General features: G+C 37.9%; 1 protein-coding gene across 5 annotated transcripts in view; it reads right to left on the reverse strand.

The window, feature by feature from the left end:
- Window positions 1–22,258, reverse strand: part of kirrel3b (kirre like nephrin family adhesion molecule 3b) — an 81,131-nt gene that overhangs the window by 54,166 nt on the left and 4,707 nt on the right. For all 5 annotated transcript variants that reach the window (XM_015015497.1, XM_015015494.1, XM_015015496.1 and 2 more), the window contains exon 2: window positions 20,028–20,177. In XM_015015497.1, coding sequence (XP_014870983.1) covers window positions 20,028–20,177 — 150 coding nt within the window. The remainder of the gene's footprint in view (window positions 1–20,027; window positions 20,178–22,258) is intronic.

Genomic DNA, 22,258 nt, shown 5'->3' on the forward strand with positions numbered 1-22,258 from the left:
CACACATCAAAGTCCTGTTCTTGTTTTACCCATGAGTTGATCTGTTTTCCTTTTTTTTCTCCTTTCCTCTTTCGGTCTTTCGTTTTTTATAAGTGAAACTGCTGTGAATTATTGATTGACCTGAGTTCTCATTACAATGCAAATCTGGGGCAAGATGAAATCAAAGCCTTGCAAGCAGCTGCCATATTCCCCTGCTATAGCATCATGATTGGAGAGGAGGTTGTTATGGGTGAGATATCTGCTGTCAAACATATCTGAGACGGATGAAAGGAGAGGAAAAAATTTAATTTGGGGTGTGTTTGTGAAATTAATGAAAAATAGCATAAAGTAATCTTTTATGGCAAGATATATGTATGAACTTTCCCCCTGAACAAGAGCGCATATACAGTAGTCTACATCTACTGCTTCTGAAATAAAAAAAGGATAAAAAAAGTATTGCTTCTTCCAATTTTACTTCAGTTTGAAGTGAATAATCAAACAAATTCCAAAGTTCTATCTCAAAGCCAGACAACTGGGTTTACTTTAAAGCTCTTTACTTATTAGATCTTTATTAAATCAGAACACAGACTTTGATATATTTGGCCAACTTTTTCTTAGTAAAAACCCATTATATTTACAAGGATTAGTAGCTAAATTAAAATGGCTAAATTTGGAAAATTGACTGTAGGTCCTGGAATTCACATGGACATGAGCTTTACATATAAATAAGTAACGTTTATTTACACTCACCGGCAGGAATCACAAATAGCAAATTAGCCAATGACATGACAGTGACTCAATCCATGTAGCGCTTGGTGAGGTTTATAATGGGCATCAGAATGGGGAAGAAAGGGGATTTAGGTGACTTTGAATGTGGCATGGTTCTTGGTGCCAGATGGGCTGGTTGGAGTACTTCTGAAACTGCTGATCTACTGGGATTTTCAAACATAACCATCTCCTGGGTTCACAGAGAATGATTCAAGAAAAAAAAAAAAAAAAAAACTTTAATGAGCAGCATTTCTTTGGAGAAAATTAAACAGACAGAAGACCTATAAAATTGGTTAGGCTTGAAAGAGACATACAGCTGAATATAACTGGCAAACAAGGCGGAAGAAATTAAAAGGTTGTTGCACACCTTTAACAAAGTTGACTCAATAAAGGGCTGTTTAATAAAATCGGGCTGCAAAGGGTCACAAATCTGTTGTATAAATAAAAAACTTAACTGAGCTACATTTCCACTGTTTACTTACTACAAAGTAGTAATAATCTGACAACAGCATTTTGAATGAGACAGGAGGTGAGAAAGAAGTTTATCTAGTCCTTCAAACAGGGAATTGCAATCGTCTAAGCATGAAAACAAGAATGTGCTGACAATTTTCTCTCAATCAACAAAGGGGACTACATGCTACAGTTTGGATTTTTTTTCTATAAATGAAGAAAAACAAACAAGAAATTGATTTTCCATGTGAATCAAGCACTGCTATTCCACATACAGTTGCTAGCGCTGTTGCCTTGAAGCAAGAGGGTGCTGGGTTCAAATCCTAGCAAGGAGGTTTTTTTTTTTTTTGCTCACAATTTGCATGTTGTCCCTACACATGTGTGCAACATGTCAAGAAAGTATGCCTTCCTCCAACAGTCCAAAAACATGCACTATGCAAAACATGCAGCATTCATTTTCCAAAAGGTGTGAATGTGACACGTGTGGGGGTGCCTGTTCTTTTTGTCTTAGTGTTGCCTTATGATGAAATAAAAAAAAAAATATGTTTAGGTAGGGTGCATTCCTTAGCTCACTGACCAGTGGAAAAGGGCATCACCTGACTTAGATTTTGTGCAAAAGCAAGCCACCGTATTTCTAGTAGGGCTTCAATCAGTTAACAGTTACTAAACAGAAAATGAAAGAAGACATTCTATCCAGTGGGGAAATGTTTAAAAAGACAGATGATTTTCATTGGCAACGGGATGATTTTAAAATTATTGTAGCTGTACAAAGCAGTCCATGAGGGGTTTTGTTTTTGAAATCCAGGTTGAAAAGAATAAAATGTGGTGTAAAGAAATTACTTCAGGCTCTTTAAAGTAGGAAGACACTTAAACCTTGCCTAAATAAGGTGTCAGAGCAGGGATCTGAAACTCATATGAACATGATGAATGTCGTCAAACGATCAGTTGTAGCAGAATGTATAGAAAAAAAAAAACTACCCATAAACATTCTGTTAAAATGTTATAGCTTTCTCTACATTCAATTTGGACTTCTTGAGATTAAATAACATCTAACATCTTTTCACACTGATGTGATTTGGCTCTATACTACAATAACAAACTGATTTATTTTGAACGATAATACTTAAGTACACAACTCATCTTGAATTCCTATTTCTGTGGCCCTCTATAGACTATTACAGGCCAGATTTGGCCCCGGGGACCTGGGGTTTGACACATGTATTGAAAAGTAACAATGAATTATCACAGACAAGGAGCACAAATAATATGATTTCATCCTGTAATTGGTGGGCTGCCAGTTAGATCTAAAACTGTTTTATTGCTAAAAAGGATGGATGTTTTTAATTTGATTATCCGTACCACTCTAGTACTTTGCTAAAGACAAGCACGTCTTTGTGCTAGTGCTGCAGCTGATTAGTAGATGGGGGTGGCTTTTCAGTCTTTGGCTGTTATGACTAATGCATTTTCCTTACATAACATTATTGATTAAAACCATGTGAAATGTTTCCTTGCTCAAATAATCAGAAAACACACCCATCAACCCCTCACATTTACCATGAGTAATGGCTGATTCAGACCTGCGTGGGAACACTGAAGTCTGTACTCTGACTAGACCAGACTACTTCGACTCCAGCCAGCTGGCCAAGCAAATCTGCTATTTCAAAGACATTTCAGAATCACTTGTTCCCTATATGTGCTCGAGTTTGAGATGCAGCGTTGGTTCTGGCATGGCTCCCTTTCATCTTTCTCCTCATTAATATGTAGAGGGTGGGAGAGGTGGAGGAATCCCAGGTCAAAACAAGCAGGTCAGACAAGTGAGCAAGCTGATTTTTGCAAGGAGGAAAGCATCTCTGTGAGAATGCGGCCACCTTCTGTTCTTTCATCGTCAATTGGAAAGAGGGTCACGAGGAGGGTCCTATTATGGTAGTTTATTCTCATGCTAACAATCCAGTGCCTGCTTGATATGCAAATGAGACAAGGAGCATGAGAACAGCATTATGAGCCAGAAATGCAGACAAAATAAAAGTGAGACTCACTTCATGACAGCTGATTGCAAAGATCCAGAGATATTGGCTTGCTGTCAGCATTCTCCAGCAGACATGACTGAAACATTAATTAAATGTCAAGCATATAAGGGAGCCATAAAGGCTTTCATATGGAGAGGAGAAGATTAGATAGGAGAGTCTGACAGTATGTGACTGATAGGACTCTCCCTTGAATAGCGCACATTCAGGAGGGGTGATTTTCCCGTTATTGCTCAAAGTGCTCAAAGCTCCAAGGAAAGGTGAGATCACAAGTTTTTCATCCTTTCTCTCCAAGGAGGAAAAAAAAAAGAAGAAAAAAAGATCTCCGAGGCATGTTAACACATATCGGTGTCTGTATAAAGGTGCTAGCTTCGGAAAGCAACACCACTAATGAACTTGGTTATGTCTTCATTACATAGTTAAGTCTATATGCCTCCTTTAGTCTCAGTTAAAATGTGTCTTACCTTTTTTCTTTTCTGGAACAGCGATGTGAAGCACACAAGAACATCGTAAAATTTCTGCTTCACCACTTCTCCACAGGTGTAGTGGAGTTACATGAAAGTCAAAGGCAGAAATCTCTGTGCTGTGGAACACATTCAGGTCATGTCACGGTGGAAGTGGTGGTATCCTTGCCAGCAAAACACTTTGAGGGGAGGCACTTGACTTGGCTGCCTTAATATCTTACTCTCCTTCACTGTATTTCAGGTCCCCTGGGAAGAGTACCAGTGGTATCAAAATACAATGCCTCGTCAAGTTGTTTATACCTCTTAAACACCTTAGAACCACTCCTTGCTATAAAACAGCTGTGAGTCTTTTGCGGTACTGCAAGCTTTGTACATCTAGAGACTTGTATACTTTTGCCCATTGTTTTTTGCAAAGATGCTGGAGCTCAGTCAGACCGGATGGGAAGCATCAGTGAACAATATTTGAGAATTGCTGCAGACTATCAGTTGGATTCAAGTCTGGTGTGTCACTGGCCTGTTCTAACAGATTAAACATACTTTGGTGGTGTCTAAAGTTGGTCCTTGCATGTTTTAGATGTTGCTTTGGTTCAACACGCCTCGATCAAATGGGGAACTGGGGAACTTAAAGTGATGTCAAGAAGGGATCATTCAGTGATTTAAATCAGCTGTGTTGGAACAAGGATGCATCTAACACATGCAGGGCACTAACCCTTGAGGATTGAAGATGGACACCTCTGATCTAAATCATTCTGTTGTAACTGGCTGTGTGCCTAAGGTTGATGTCCTGTTGGAAGGCCAACCTCATCTTCAGTCTCAATCAATAGGTTTTCTTCAAGAATTACCTTCGATCTCCATTCATCGTCCCCTTAAGTCTGACCAGTAGTTTTGTCCCTACTGAAGAAAAGCACCACCGGCACCACCGTTTTGCATTGTGGGACTTGTGTGTTCAGGGATATGTCCACTATAAGTTATAAGGTTATTGCATACATAGTGTTATACATGTAGGGCAAACATTTCTTTCAAATTAATGCTTTGTGTCAAAACTAAAACCAGAATTTCTTTCGGATTCTGCCAATAGTTGCGTTGTTCATACAGGACAAAGATTTTAGGTAAATGCAGGTGTTTTTTATTAAATATCTACAAAAGAAAAAGAAACAGTAGCACTATAGAAATAACAAAATTCCCTAATCACCTACTATACACAATTGTTTATTAGGATAACTGAGTCTGTAACTGTAATCTTCATATAACCTAAATAGGAAGACTGTTTTTCCTTCCATAGTTAATATTTAGCCATAGTCATATTTCAAGTTGGAGGTATGTACAGTATCTTTACATAAGTGCATATTTTTGAGTTTGGTAAGACATTTTTATCAGCTGCCTGGTTAGGTAATAATAAAGCAGCGCATACGAGAAAATAAAACTAATTTTTTTTAAAAAAAAAAAAAAAAAAAAAGTAGACGTTCTGAGTGCAAACATTACAAAGGTATGAAGTCCTGCTCTCAAATTGAAAATATAAGCTCTTGGTATCTCATATTTATTTTAATATCTGTATATGTGCAAGCATGAACTCTGTGAGAAAATTTGAGTAATTGCTTGGTCAGGTAGAAGAGAAACTATAAACAAAGGTATCAATCTAATACTCACCGTTGTACAAATAGTAATGATATTTAGACCAATACACCCAGCCCACTCATTCTTTGTCTTAAAAACTTCTATTATTTTTTATTCTTGACATATTTAACTATAAACTTTGAATTGGGCTTCTCATATAAAAAAGAGAAAGTGATGTCAGATGGACTGAGCTTCGTTATCATTTACTTTTAGTGCAAAATCAAAGAGCTCCATAAACGAAACCAAAGCATATTAATGTGTAATTAACTCAGAGAAGCAAGGTGGTAAGCCCTAATGAGCAAATATTTTTCTTCTGTGTTTATACCAACGCATGGGATGATACTCCACAACATACAATATAACGTCTATTTCAACACCGATACTTCTTCTTCTGCATTCACTGTTACATGTCTACTATGCACTGCTGTTTAGTGTATGTCAATGTGATGTTGGCTATTTGTGTATTTTCATGTTTTCCAACAGAAGAACTTGGTGTAAAACAGCAATTATGGCAAGCCAGACACAATTTATTTTAGTCTTTTCCTGACTTAAAAAAAATACATAAATTATTAGAAATACACTTGTGATCACCTAAAGAATAGGCAAACTTTTTGTTTTTAGTTTCCTTGGAAGATGAAGGGATTGGTAAAGCAGGGAAATGGGGGAAGATTTGATCAATAAGTCAGCATCCAATAAACATGCAAATGACTGAAAAAAGAAAAATAATAATAAAACAAATATATTTCTCTTCATCTGAGATCTTTCACAGATCCCTTCCTGCGGCTGCCAGGTCTGACTGTTATACAGAGGCCAAGCCTTGAACTTGAATCAGCCATCATCATTACTGGGCTGTTTGCAAACTTGGCAGTCCCTAATGGTTCTAAATTAGCTCTTTACTGCAGCCATTCGATGGACTTGGCATAAGTAGTGTGGTCAGTGGTACAGATTGATCGCTCCTCTTTAATTACAGGGCTGACTCACTGCTAACCCTGCTTCACTGACTTCTCTTTTTTTTTTTTTTTTTTTTGGAAGAATAATAATGAAATCCCTTTCAATACTTTCACAATTTTTATTCTCCATGAAACCTGTGGGCATTCACCTTTAGAAATCAGGTTTTGCGAGTATTACTGTGATTACAGGTTTTATACAAATCAAAGATTACAGACTGCAGAGCTGCCACAAAGGATGTGCCTGTCGGCAATAATCAAAGATGTAAGGTTTGTGTCTTAGCTAAAGAAAAACAGCTCCCAGATACAGTGAGTTCATTACTTTAATCATTTGAAAGATCTTAATAGGGTCACATATTTTGAGTTGTCTTTAGATCCAGTGGCTTCTCTGGATCACAGATGTCATGGTGAGTTACACGCTTCAAGCAGTCGTTTTTTTTCTGTCTCTCTCTGAAGAGAAAAATCCAAATTAGTCTGTCACAAGCAGACTATTACATCACCCCATCCCAGCCTTTTTGTTAGATACATTCCTCTATTTTATCTTCAAAGCTGAACAAAAATGCCTTACTCATTCTTTGTCTTAAAAACTTCTATTATTTTTTTTATTCCTGACATATTTAACTATAAATTTTGAATTGGGCTTCTCATATAAAAAAGAGAAAGTGATGTCAGATGGACTGAGCTTCGTTATCATTTACTTTTAGTGCAAAATCAAAGAGCTCCATAAACGAAACCAAAGCATATTAATGTGTAATTAACTCAGAGAAGCAAGGTGGTAAGTCCGTCACCTCAAAGAGGGGCACGGATAAACCCTTGGGAAGCATAAAACCACCTTTTGATTTGTGAAACATGAAATGTGTATACCACAAAAAGATAACACCGGCGTGTATGCGAGGAAGCAGATTACCTCCAGTTTGGGTGGATGAAAAATCTGCTTTGATATTGGCGCTGCTGATGGCAAACCTGCTGGCATCTTCAGGACTGAACTAGCGCTGGAAGAGCTCCACCAAATCAGATGGTTGGAATACTGAGACTATCCCCTGCTTTACAAGAGTGCGAGCGCGGGAGGAGGAAAAACAATTTGGAAGCAAATGAATGAGAGCAGGCTTCTCAAAAGGAAGCTGGAAGGAGAAGGCATTGTATGACAGTTGTAATGCGGCGCTTCGGCAATGAGCTTCCTGACTTGTATATTTTTGAAGAACGCTCGAACAGACTGCCTGTCGTCCCATCGCAACAGCTTGCAAAGTTTCTGATAGATAGATCAGAAAAGAAAAAAAAGAAGATGAGAAAAGGAATGCCCAGCACAGGTGGAGACGTGAGACATGTTTGGCTCACTGGCCCAGATCACCATCCCTCTTTGGGAGCTGTCATTGTGCATCTGTTTGACAACTACTGCATTCTCAGCTACATGCGTGCAAATGAATACACACACACACACACACGCACACACACACATGCAAGCACATAGACACAAATAGAATGAGTAAATTAATGAATATTAAAAAAAGACCAACAAAGGCTAGTTCATTTGCCCTTATAAGAGTTGCAGATGATAATAAGAAGCAGTATGACAGAAAGTTGTGAGCATGGTGTGACTATACACTAACGCTGTGAACTTAAAGTTACTTAAGACGTACACTGTTTATCTGCCATTTGTAAACATTTTTCAGCCCAGAGGTTTGTAGAGCATAAACCACACATTGCAGGAAGAGAGTACCTACAAAGTACTCTGAATCATTTAGAGCATTTAAACAAACCAGTGATTTAACTAGACTCTCTGCATGCTTTGTTGGCAGTGAGTCCAAAAGCAATTGTTGGATTTAATTGTTTTTAGCACAGATAGGCGTTTAAGTGACTTTTTATTATTAACCTTTATTTCACCAAGAAAATCCCATTGAGATTAAAAATCTATTTTGCAAGAAAATCCTGGAAAAGACTTTGAATGTGGCATAGTTATTGTTGCCAGATTGACTGGTCTGAAAAAAAGAAAAAAAAAAGAAAAAAAAGAAAAAAGTCAATCCACTGAGATTTATAGAGACTGGGTCCAAAAATGAGAAAATTTCTAGCTGCAGTTGCTTAGCTTAACACACCTTGTTGATCTCAGAGCTCAGAGTAGAATGGGCAGACTGGTTCTAGATAATATAAAAACAACAGTAGTATAAATACCAACTAGCTACAACTAAAGAATACCATCTCTGAATACACAACTCTTCAAACCCTCTTGTAACTAAGACTAGATTTTTCCAAAAGTTAACCAAAATTGAACAATAACAGAGACTAATTTGATAGTTTCAGGTGATGGGGTGAGAATTTGGCAAAAAAACAAGAACGTTAAACTCGTACTGTTGTGCATTAATGTTTTAGGTTGTTGTTGGTGTAACGGAAGAGGGCAGTGGGCATTTACTTGACACACTTTGGATCCCTTACAACCAACCGAGCACGCTTTAAATATCACTGCACCATATTCAGTTCATGTGGTCAAGCATGAGCTGAATATTCATGCTGACCACATCTCTTTATGGCCACAGAGATACCATCAAATGTTGGTTCCTGCTAATGGGATAATGCATCATGTAACGAAGCTTAAATCCTCTTGAACATTAAATAACTTCACTGTTCTTAAATGGCCTCCACACTCACCGGATCTCAATCTAATCAAGCACCTTTGGGATGCGTTGGAACAGAGCATTCACATCTTGGATGTGCCGCTGACAAATATGAAGCAACTGTGAAATGAGATCATTTCAATGAGGACCAAAATATCTAATTAATGTTTTCGACACTTTGTAGGTTTCACATGATGTAGAGAATATTTAAATGGAGGGGAGGATGGGATGGAAGAACATTTTTAATATTTCATGAATATTTCTGAACCACTAATAACAGCATGGAGGTGATAAATAGGTAAACACATAAGCGGAATGTTAATTGGAAAGATAACATTCAGCCTAGAATTTAAGATGATGTGTTTTCCATCTTTCGTAAGAATTTAAGACAGCAGTATAATGTCTTCTATACTTTAACTGACATAATCCAGAGGACGTCTAGTGACTGGTTTATTTCTCTATAAGAAGATGACAAAAATTAACATGAGAATGGTTTGATGGATGGGTGATCTTTTGCTTGTTTCCGAATCTCTAACATATCATGGAGTGTTTTACACAAGGGAGGAGGCAAATCTGGCGGAATGATGTGAGGATGACAACCTCCGTGGTTGATAGTGGATATGAAGAAGGAGAGGAGGCCTCATCATCCACTAGTCATTTGAGAGCTTGTGGAAGAGAGGACGAGCACTTTCAAATACCTTGGGGTGCACACCAGCAGCTGTATTTTCTGAGGAAGCCCAGGAAGTTTGCCACGTTGACTGAGATCCTCAGGAATTTCGACAGATGCAACGTTAAGAGGATCTGAACCAGCTGTATCGCTGTGTGGTACGGCACTGCCACCGTCACGGATCACAAACACTTGCAGAGAGTGAGAAACAAATTTGAGAGGTTCATCAGGACTCCACTACCCACTCTGCAGTACATTTACAACTGCAGAGTGTACATGAGAGTTTCCTCCATTGTCAGAGAACCCTCTGGCCCCAAATCTGGACTTTTCACACATCTTATAAAAGAATGAAATGAAGGACTACTAGCTTCTGCCATCAGACTCTATAACAGCTAATAAAGTGGGAAGTAATATGGAATGCCAATTTGCTTATTTGCTTATATTTTATTATTTTATTTGCATGATATAGAGAGAAAGCAAAAAGCAGAGAGAGAGAGAAAAATAAAAAGAGAGAGAGCGAGAGAGAGAGAGATATTCTCTTGTTTGTCTGTACCTGTGGACAACATTTTGTTGTATTTTTATAAATTATGTTACCTTTTGTCTTTTCAACAGGCACTGCAACTAGCAAAGAAAGTAAACTGTACAAGGCAGCATGTTTTTGCTTTGCATATGCCAATAAAATGTTGAACTTGAATTAAAGGCCGGAAAACACAAAAATACATCTGACACAGAGAGAAGGGATGTGTATGAGTGTTTGTTAAAAACACATTGCGATCTGTCTTCAGCCTGATAAGTGCTCTCCTTATCTTGGTGACAGTACTGCTGAAGAAGCACTCACTTGCTTAAAAAAAAAAAACAGCTTACAATTATTCCATATGAAAAATACAACACTGAAATCTGCATCTGATTTAGATTTTTTTTAAAATAGCAGTTGAATTAAACAATTTTTTTTATTCAGCTCTACAACCGAAGGATATAAATACACTGAAAGAACTCGCTAATGGTATTTAGCAAATGTGTACCTGAATGAAAGTGTTAGAGAGGTCAGAAATGGTCCTTAGACAATTTGCAGAATGTAATAGTTTCTCTGAAGAGAAAACATGAAACCGATTAGATGTTTTTAAGCACTTTGGATCAGATGAGAGACACAACAAGGGAACTCACTGCTGTTCATCAAATCTGATGGATAGTGAGACATTAATGTAAGTGGACCTGAATTCCTCATACAAGATTCTTCCCCCACACCTTTCTACATATTTTAATACTCTTACCTTAAAAGTTTCTCAGTCTCCCCAATATAGTATTTCTTATCATTCGGGGAATCAAGACTTTGAATAGTCAGGTCGGTACTCCCTTTCTTCCTCAACTAATGCCACATTTTAATGAATGCAGAGCGTTTTTGGTAGTAATACCCTTGATATTTATAAATAGTACCAGATGAAATGAACTACGGATGAAAACAAAACGAGGAGATGCCAGATCTGATAAACACTTGATTCAACGCAGCTTAGCCTCGTGTAGCTGCAGACAACGCTGAGCACAGATTGTGAGGGTGCTGACAGTGCTGCTCACCACGTTGTTGCTATAGTTTTCAGTGTTGCGTGTGTGTGTGTTTAAAAGTGAGGAGGCAGGAGCTTCACGTTTCAGATTCCAAATTATATTTTTAAAAATAGTAGCTTCTTATTTTTGGTTCTTGCCAATTATTCGCCCGATTGCTTTTAAAAAGTTTTGCAAGTGCAAGAAGAGAGTTTTCCAATGGCTGTTGAATTTACAGCCGAGGCAACAGCATTTAGCAAAGAGAGCGGATTCAAAATCAGTTCAACACCTGTACGCAGTCGGAGCTGTTGTTGTGCAGAGCACAGATGTATTCACATCATCTTTTCTCCTTCAGCAGAAATGCAGAAAGACAGACAGAAAAAAAAAAAATCCTGCTTGCAATCTGTCAGCCATAATCACGCACCTGTTCTCAGATTCTGATATCATAGATGTAGTTATCTTCCTGTCTCGAGTTGCAGAGAACAAAACAAAGCAAAAAGTGAAATATGAATGTTATAGTCAGACTTTCTTCTAAAATGACTGCAGCTCCGGACACCTTATCTCCACTTACACGTGTTTATAATTCAGAGATGGCGAGGCTTAGTCCAACTCTAGAGAAAGAGGATTTGGTTACAAAACTTAATGAGACTTAGAAAGTTTTTAAAGGCACTACAGTAAAGGAGACATGGCTGTTTTAGATTCAGTTCTCTCTCCAATTGAGTTACTTGTTCACTGGAGATTTTCTTTTGCTTTTACAGTAAACGTGGGAGCTTACCGTACAGCTGTGTACTTGGATCGTTCATATAGTTATTCAAGTACAAAGGTAGTTTGAGGCATCAGTTTTACATCATAATGGATGTTCTCACCACTTTTTGCTTTTTCATTATAAAAATTATAATAATTTTCTATTCCTCAACCATTAATTAATCATTTAGAATTTTTGAAGTCAGGTGCTGAAAATTACAGGTAGGACGAGAAGGTCCGAGACCAAGCAGGACATTATTATTCTATAATAATTGTCAAGTGGTTTGCTTTATTCAGTCTCTATACAACTACACTGTACACCACAATACATGCTAAGTCAATTCAGCCAATATCTCATTTCTTGCTACCCAGATAATCTCGCTCATGTTCATTAGAGGGGGTTTCTGGACCAAGTACAAGCTATATTCAGACGAGAGGCTAATACATCCAGGACAGGTTGCCAGCCCTCCACAGGGCCAACACACGTGTCAGCCATGCACGCCCACAAACTCTCACTTCCGAGATGAAATTATGATCACCAGTTAAATTAACATGCATGTTTCTGGACTGTGGGATGAAACCAGAGAATCTGGAGAGAGTCCACGCATGCACATGTAGCCATGTAAACTCAACTAAAAATACTGCAAATTTCAAAGACATTGAAAGTGTCAGTGAGTAAGTCCATTTTCTACTGGTGAAAAAAAAAAAAAAAACAGTAGAGAGACCATATCTATCCTACTTCAGCTTGCCTTCGCTGGCTCCCCATTAAATCCAGAATAGAATCCAGAATTCTCCGTCTCGCATATAAAGACCTTAATAATCAAGTTCTATCATATATCAGAGATCTGATTAGAGATCGGCTGAAATAATGATGACAGCAACTAAAAGCCCCTCTCCTGCAGTTAACGTTTGTCGTTCATTGACAAAGAAAGTATTCCTACATGAGTTCTTCTGTTTCTTGTGGTGCATTCTGCTCTGTCTTTTCAAATCCCTTGTTGGTCATGGCAAACGGCTGCTTGTACTGAGACATGTCCTGCTGAAAGGTTTCATCCTGTTGAAGGGGAGGTTTGTCTCTCATGCATGAGGTTTTTTTCCTTGTGTATGCTTCGCTACATTAGGGTTTGTATACTGTCGCTACATGCTTGTCCAGGAAGAGTGAATGCTTCAAGTCAATGACTCTCTGCAATCTGCTGGATTTCTACACATGGAAAACTTATTCAAAACTTAAGTTTGATAATAAATTTCAATTGATGAATAATTTGATCACTAGAATCAATTGCAACATGTGTATGATTAGATTTACTTTTTTTTGTAAATTGCCTTGAGATGACATGTTGTGAATTGTGTAGAGAAACTGAATTGATTTTTTTTTCCAATTATTTGTGAATTTATTACATTGAGTACAAATTTACCATACGATAAAGTTATTTTTAAAGTACTTTAATCATTCTATAGATGTATTGTGTAAAATGAGACCAAACCACCAGTTGGAAAAATTACTACTGTTCTCTACATCAGGAAAAGCATGTGAGCACCTAACACCTTTCTGTAAAATATCATAAAATTATGTTAAGCACTTAAGGGTTGTCAAGCATTTTATATATGGACAAAGTTCAATTTTAATGTGATGCAGTTTTGTACTTTTTTCAGCAGAAAAAGTTAAAACTCCTTGTTTACTTTTACTTTTCTTCGAGCCTGTTCTGCCTTTTATACCATGCCCTTCAAGTTAATTTCCATTACTAAAAAGATGGCAGCATGATCCTTGAGAAATAATGAATTCCGACTTATCCACTGAAATGGCTGATTCAGCGTTGGCAGTTGGAAGCAACAATAACAAAAGGTACCCTTGGGCCTTTGTGCACATGAATATTGTTGGTGAAGCGTGGGTCCAAAACATTAACAATGCAAGGGGAAGGGAAAACAAATATCTTGCCCACAATGGTTCATTCAAATGGCATGCTATCAATTATGTCTGTTATACAACCGGCATCGCATTGTGTTTGTGAATGCTTTTCATTTTGACAAATGTTTGGGAAGGTCTTTGAGTTTCGCTCCCTGAAAAAAAAAACTTCACATAAATCTCTTTTTAATTATTGAACAAGTGATCTTGTCAAATACGGCTCTCTTAGCATAAGTCACATGCAAATTCAACAAATCAACCTGCAAAAACTGTCATCGAGCAGAATTAATTGGTGAGAAAGGTGATTACAGGTAAACACAACGCTGTTCAGTAGGTACGAAAGTTAAATATGTGTTTGTTTTATTTTTTGTTTTGTTTTGAAACATTCCCACCAAGTTTGTTACATTTGTTTGTCAGGCACAGTCGGTGAAAATCAAGGCAACATTTTGATTATGACATAGGCAGTTTCTGTTATCTGGACAATGGACTGTGAGCGCATAATCACCATCACAATAAAGTTGTAATTTTACCTGCTGAACCTAAACTATTACTAAACATGTCTTCTGTTTTTGTTTTTCTACGCAGGGCCAAGAAATTGAATCACATTAGTTCCGGTCTGTCCGTCTATTTCCTATGCTCAAAGAGTGCCATACATTTCCACTTTAAAGACTTTGCTTTAATCTTCTTCTGTTTTAAGCCGTTCTCCTTTTTTAATATATACCGTTTTAATGTGCTGTATATACTTGGAGCTGCCCCTTTTATTAAATGTGGTACAGAATATAGTTTCCTTTGCTATGTTTGGTTTTGTAGCTGTTCTATGCTGAGAAGAAAATAAAAAAAAAAAAGATGTTGCTTTTAAAGAAATCGAGATAAATTAAGGTTTTTAAGTGGCTAAATCTATATTTTAACTTGAGTAAGTTTTGACTTTAGTCATCTCGATGAGATTTTATCCATGAGTAACTCTCGGTGGCCTTGGACGTTAGTTTTTATTACTTGGGGCAGGCAAGACATTTTATATTTGAGGCATCAGGAGCCTCTCTGAGAGGTTTTACTCTGTGTCTGACGAATCATGGATGCACTTTACATTGAAGAGTGGATCTGTCACCAGAGTCCACTGTAGCTTTAAGGTTGGGTAAGTATACTGCAGTTAACAGATTGCATACTTTTCCTCTTTGTGCATTTTTTTTTACAAGCTGAGCTACCACATCACATGGCCACATATAGCTAATATTTCTGCTAGGGACATTAGGCAACATGTAAAATTAGTTGATTTAAAGACAAGCTATTTTACCAATTAATAACACATCCCCAGCAAACTATGGGCAGGAAGTTGATTCACTGAAAACTTGGATAGACAGGAGGTAGCTTCACACTCTAGACTATTATAGTTATAAAATTGAAGCTAATAATATGAGTCACTCAGATTAAACAGTAAAATTAAAAACATCATAGAAAAAAAACCTTAAAATTTGTTTTGCCTTTGTCAAAAAAATATGTAAAAAATAATTTTGACTAATTGATTTGGCTTAATAAGAGCAGCTTAGTTAGCTATATGTATGAAGTAGGACATATATCTATATATAATATAATATATATTATATTATATATAAAGGGTAAGGACCAAAACTCTGAAAATGAAAATCCTGTCAATGATCAATTTACATAAGAATCAGAAGCCATCACATTTGATGTGACACGTCTTTACTTGTTGAATAGACTGCCACTTGTATACACTTAGGACATTTCTGTTTGTTTTTTTTTTCATTTTAACCTTAACAAGGGAGCAGTGGTGTCTCTCCCCCAATACAGTCTTTCCTAAACCGAGGTAAAAAAGATTAGAGCAAAATCTGAAGCAGTGCCAACTTACTACGAGTGGTATAATTGGCCTCAGGGGTAGTTTTTGGACCTGAAACCCTCCATTCTCTTCCCTCATGACTAATTCACAAGACCTTGATTTTTCCTTTGGCATCTGAGGATATAGCCTTCAAGCTGCGCAAATGTTTGTATGGGTTTAAGTTTACAGCCGGTTTAGTTCTAGGAGATTTTCAAAGAGGGACCTCAGTTATCCTTTGCGAGTTTTGATGTAGTCAGTGTTGTGCATTATCTTTCTCTTTCTTCATTGAGAGCTGGCTGCAGTAGGTTAAATAAAACCATATGCCATGATTTCTTGGAAATAGATGGGTTAGTAAGGTCAGCCTTCTTGAACATTCAATTGCTTCTCTTTCCATCATCAGTTAACTAATCATTAAGGTGAAAAGCACAGAAAAACTATTCCATAACAGTTATGGGAGTAAATATTTGCCTTAAGTTATTTACAAACCTATCAAAGTCATTGAAGAGAGTTTCGTCTGAAATGGCACAGAGCGGAGTTTGGTTGATATTGAGTTATGAAAAATGCAGGAGAGACTTTTACTGTAGATTTATTCTGCTGTCAGGTAAGGAAAAAAAAAAGTTTGCGAGTATCCGTGTGTGTGTGTGTGCTAGTAAATTTAAAGGTGTGTGTGTGTACTGTGTGTATATTTTCCTGTGCATTTCTATCCATGTGTGACCATACTGTAGGTGTGTATCGCCGTAGCCTTCTTCCCAGTCAATAGACACACTGTCACACACTGGCAAGTAATTGACAGCTTGGAGTTTGCGTTGACACAGGACTTGCATATATTTTCTCCATTACCATTCGTATACGTCAGCCTGAAGTTCTCCTTGGCAGTGCTTTCAGAAGTCATCTTGCTTGGCAGAGGATTAAACAAACACCCTCTATTCTACCTTTTGGGAGGAAGTGATAAACTCTCTCACCCTAAGTAAGCCAAATAGCTAAAGAAAAAAACACTTTCCATTTCTCATTGCTGTGGTGTGTACAGAAAAAGAAAACAGTTGCAGCATTTGTTCTTGTACCGCTTTTGTATGTTGGCAAAACAAAATGTAAAGACATGGAGAAATAGTGTTTTATTTTTCTGCTAATAATAAATAACAGCTTATAACGGTGGATTTAACATGAATTATTGTAAATGGTGGCGATGCGGCCAGACGTGCAGACATACGTGTTTCATGTAGCAAACGTTTATTTACTGAGATTTTGTCCACTGTTGAATAATTGTGGGCCGAGGAATTTGAAAAAAAGTACTTGCAACATTTACAATAAGGATGCATTTGTTGTCAAATCAACACGTTAAATAAATATGCCAGAAACATGTTCTCTCACAAGAAGAAAAAAAAAAAAAAAGAAAGAAAGCCACAATTTAAGTGCTAGCTTTGAAATGATTTACACCTATGGTGGGAACAAAAGCTGTGTAAGATGTGATAATTTATTGATCTGTTTAAACAAAAAAAAAAAAATCATAAACAGATGTTGTTTCCAACATTTTCAGGCATATGTCTTCTGTAAGAGGGAAAGTTATAAATCCTCAGAGACAAACCTGTAACAAGCTAGAGAACAAAATGCAAAATTAAAGAAAACTCCAAAACTCAAACTTTCAGCAAATATAAGCTGTAAACTACATATTGTGTATTTTCTTCCCCATAGTGGAATGCCATCCATCCATTTTCTTTGCACCCTTGTCCCTCAATGGGGTCGGGAGGGTTGCTGGTGCCTGTCTCCAGCTATCGTTCCGGGTGAGAGGCGGGGTCACCCTGGACAGACTGTCGCAGGGCAACACAGAGACACACAAGACAAAACCATGCACACACACTCACACCTAGGGGCAATTTGGAGAGGCCAATTAACCTGACAGTCATGTTTTTGGATTGTGGGAGGAAACCGGAGTACCCGGAGAAAACCCACGCATGCACAGGGAGAACATGCAAACTCCATGGAGAAAGACTGGGGCCGGGAATCGAACCCAGAACCTTCTTGCTGCAAGGCAACTACCACCTGCGCCATTGTGCACCCCATAATGGAATGCTTTATGTGGAATTATAAAGTTGTTTCTAAATTCTCAAGCATAGAAAATTAAGTTAAGGAATGTGGTGTGAAGGAGGGTAGCTTAAATGCTACCTTGTGAAAATACAGTTACACCAAAATCGGTCAAATTAATTAGCCACCACCTTTAATTACGTGAAACTAAAGTAACAATTGTTTAATTTTCTGCCTTTGTCGTTCAAAAAATGGATAATTACAGGCGGAAATATTAGACAGTGACATTTTGCTGAAGTCTCAGTAAGAATAAGCAAATTTACTTGTATGCATTTTCAAAGAGGGAGTCGCCAGTCGCAGAAAGTTATGCTGCACTTTGTCTTCCCCTCGCTTCTCTTTACTGGGTTCCTGCTCTCCTACAAATCGTTAGTTTCACTTTTCATTAGGCTGAATCAATAAGGCGGATCAGTGGCTGATGGTTTGGACTGCGTGGCAGACGCCCCGCTCGGTCTCCCCTTCTCTTTTTTTTCTTTCTTTCTCTTGTTCTCTTTGCTCCTTCTTGGACTCCAGCTATTTCCTCTGCAACCATTCAGTCGAGGAGAATGTATGAGGCAGCGGGAAGCTTGAAGGGACTAACAAAGAGGGATGAGCCTAAAAGTGCTACCCAGTAAGACAGAAATGACAACCCTCAGTGGTAAACCACTAAAGAAAAATTAAGACTAGGTGAGCTCTCAAGCTAAAACTGATTTTGAAAATGACGGCGTGAGACGAGGAAATTAGAATGAAACTGTACAAATAGAGCCAAAAGTCCATGCAAATGTTTCACTCTTATCTGATTCTTTTATCTACAGCATTTTGTTTTATAAAGATTCACTTAGGGTATTTAAAAATGCCAGTCATCATAATATATATAAAAAAATAAAAAACAAAATGATTACATGCTTGTTTTTTTTTTTTGTTTGTTTGTTTGTTTTCCCCACCTCAACAATTGTCTTTGTTTTTTTTGCTTAATCTTGTAATCTTGTAAACTCAAATTGCCCCCAGGAGACTTGTTCTTGGTTTGGTCATGGGCAGTCATGTACATCTAGGGAAGTATTGTGGTGTATCTTGGAGGTGGCTGCATTGGTGGCACTTCTCTGGTCTACCATGGTGAATAACCCAATGAACCAAAAAGCATAGCTCTCCATTTACAGATCCGTCTATGTTGTAATCTTGACCTTTGCTCAAAGCATATGGATCATGAATGAGACCCTGAATGCAGGTGGTTGAAACGAGCTTCCTCTAGGGTGGCTGTGCTCTGTCTCAGAGCTTAATTGAAGAGCTCTGTTATCCAGTGGGATCCCCGAGTTTAGACCTTGCTCCACCTAGGTACCTCCCAAGGCTTCCCAGGCATGTTCCGCTGGGAGGAGACCATGGGGCAGATCCAAATCTCACTAGAGGGACTCTAAGGACTTTTTGACAGAATGAACTTTTCCCAGGAGCCAGAGTAGTTTTCCAAGGCCATTATTTACACTGTCTGTTTACACTGCATTTACCAGGGTACAGGCCTAATACCTGGACAGACATTTAAACCAGAAAAGGTACTAGCACAGAAGAATTTTATTTTATTTTTCTATTTTTCCTGAACTACTGTTCACAGTTGTGTGGAGAGGGGAGCAATTATGCTTATTTGGAGCACGTCATGCAAGCTTAAATTATATAAAAAAAAATTCTAGGTGCTGCAAACTCGCAAACTTTACATGACTAAGAAGTGTCTTTAAATGTGTTTGGTCTTCAGAAGTGAAATTACTGTAAAAGAACCACAAGTGATTGTTCTAGTGTTAATAATGATTAGAGCCCTTCTATTTTATTCTCCTCTACAACAACTCTCTGATCTGAAATCGTTTCAAAATGATTTCAGATCCCTAACCTTTCAACTACACAAATCACTCATTGTAGATTATATAGAGTACATAGTGTAAGCACTGTGACCAAACCATTGTTTTTATTCTTATTTCTAAAAATTTTATCAATTTCATGATACCTACAGGTACATGACACCTACTTATGTCTAGGCTGAACAAAAAAAAAAAAGCAAAGGTCTAATAGTGACAGGAGGAAATGTACATTTAAGTAGCCAGGGTAAAGTTGAAATGGGGAAAAACTGACCCTCTATTTATTCCTTCTGGCTTAGGAATGCTTTCTCTTTAGCTCTTCCCAAAAGAGCTAAAGAGAGATGTCTGAGGGTCTTCTTCTTGGAATGGGTACTCCATAAACTTGATCTTGGACTAACAGAAGACAAGGGATGGCTGTATTGTGTTTCTGTCCTGAATAATAGTTTTTTTGTTTTTCTAATAACCCTAGAGAAGTATTTTTGGTACCACAAAACGTTGAAATCTCTACAAAAACATGAGCTTGCTCAGCTGTGGCTGGATGGTGGCTGGCTCTTCCACAGCTGTATTGTTTGATGGCTGTGTGTACTTAGTTCTGACTTACCATGCACAGTGAGCCGGGCAGGACGGGACCTCATGGCTGCCTGGACAGCCTGGCACTCAAAAACTGCATCGTCCATTAGCTCGACACGCTGGATGCGCAAATGATGCTGCCCTGAGCCATGGTCGCCAATCACTGTGTAACGTGGATAGCCTGCAATGTAAACAGTTTGTTTATTTTATCTCACCTTCAGTGTCAAAGTACAGTTCATCTGCCAAAACCAAGTGAGTACATTCCTGTAAAAAAAAAAGTTCTTACTTCTTATTCTCATGCATCAAAAGAACAACTCTTTTGCAAACTGTCTTACACAGCACTGGCACAAGCACATTAACTGAGCTGAAAAAGAAAATAATTTAAAGGGAGGTGAGGTTAGATTACTTTATTAGTTTATGTGGCTAGATTGTTCATTTGTTAATTTACTCACAATGCATTTTTACAACACTCCTGGCAGTGTAAATGAGCTGCTGTGAAAGTTGCTGTATGCTGAGGAACCGTGTTTTACTGCAACAGTAAACAGGAGCAGCTCCGGTTCGAGTTGTTTCAAGATTACTCCGTGAAATGATTTACAGTTTAATAAGAGCAGAAGAAAGCAGAGGAATATCCAGGAGACCTAGGATGTCAAGACAGATGGTTTTGAAGATATCCCTCTTAAGCTAATATAAAAATTTGCATAGCCCATGTGTTGTGAAGTGTATGTCTCCACAGGGGCAAATAAGCTAAAATATACATTTGTTTAACCTGTGAGCACTGGGGGGTGGGGGGGTATGTAACATGGCTTCGGAAACTTTCTTCTCTCAAGATCCCTTTTCTATTTCTTTTTTTACCTAGCTTCTTCATCCTGATTATTATGGGTAGAATTTGTGGAACGCAAGGAGACTTTATGTTCATAAATATTGCACTTCAAAGAATGAGAAGAATTTCCAACTGAGTGGAGCTTTTTCTTCCAGCTGTCCTTCTGTAATTGAATGATGATGAAACCAGAGATTGGAGTGAAGATTTTTTTTTTTTTTTTTCTGGAACACAAGGCCAGGCTGCACACAAAGTTTCAACCAAACTTTACGCTATATTCCGCGAAACAAAACTTCAGACTTTAGACTCACTTCCTTCTCGCTCATCAATCACACCTAAAAGAAATCTGCTAGTTTCTACCTCGGCGTGTAAGGTTAGACTGATACTTAAGGGCAACAAATAATAAGGGGGTAAAAAATGATTTCTCCAAAACTTCTAACCTACAGTCACCTTGGAGATTCCTCAAAACCCCGGGCCTTTACTGATTTTCTGTTTTAGCTCCCAGATAGAGTGGGCAGTGGTATAACAGCTATTAAGTTCATGGATGTGTCTACGGCAAAACCCATCATATGCTCTGTGTCCAATTACTGAATTCGGCTTCATTGAATCCAGCAGCTTTTAATAGAGCATGAAGTGGGTCTCATTATAGGCTGGTGGGGTGAGTTACAGCCGATTAAGCCACTCTGTGCATTTCATCCTCCTACGTGAAGCCTTTAATCTTAAGGGTCTATACAGTAAAAATACGAAGGACAAAAGAACGCCTCAACACAAATATTAAACCAAGGGAGAAGGTAAACAGAGGAAGGCAAAATATAAGCAGCAGCATTAGATCGAGGATCTGCTGCATGATGTTTTGCTAAGAAATAGAACCAGATGATGTCATCTTTCTATGACTTTACTTTTACTTGTTACATTGAAGAAGGCTTTAACCTAAACAAAACTAAATCATAAAGTACTAAAAATCTCAGTAAGGATTAGTCAATGACTGTTTTTAATTGTATCAAAATAATGCTTTTAAAATCTATACTTTCAAAACTGCAAACCTTGTGCGTTTTTGTGATTACAAGCCAGACATGGTGGCTCTGCTGGTCAGTGTGCAGCAACTGACCAACGGGGCTGCATTTGTCCCACTTAACAACAGCGACAATTTCTACTTTTGGAAATACTGTTAGTCACAGTTATGGTGTGGAAAACTAACGTAGGTTCAACCCTAACTTTTCTATAGTTCAAACTTTGATGCACGCTAGCAATTTAGTAATTTAGTAATTTAAAACCAGTCCACGTGGGGACACAACATTTCTCATTAACCATCTACACTTTTACAAGAACCCATTAACCGTTAACTTTGGTCCTGGTTTTTTCATGTGTTACAAAACTGCAGCTATGGTGAACAAAACTCTCAGCTACACCAATCCAGCTGATCAGCTGCAACTCGTCTACCGAGA

The sequence above is a fragment of the Poecilia latipinna genome, unplaced genomic scaffold (assembly GCF_001443285.1).
Source record: "Poecilia latipinna isolate Pla-1442-1.1 unplaced genomic scaffold, P_latipinna-1.0 Scaffold1918, whole genome shotgun sequence".
NCBI classification, from domain to species: Eukaryota; Metazoa; Chordata; class Actinopteri; order Cyprinodontiformes; family Poeciliidae; genus Poecilia; species Poecilia latipinna.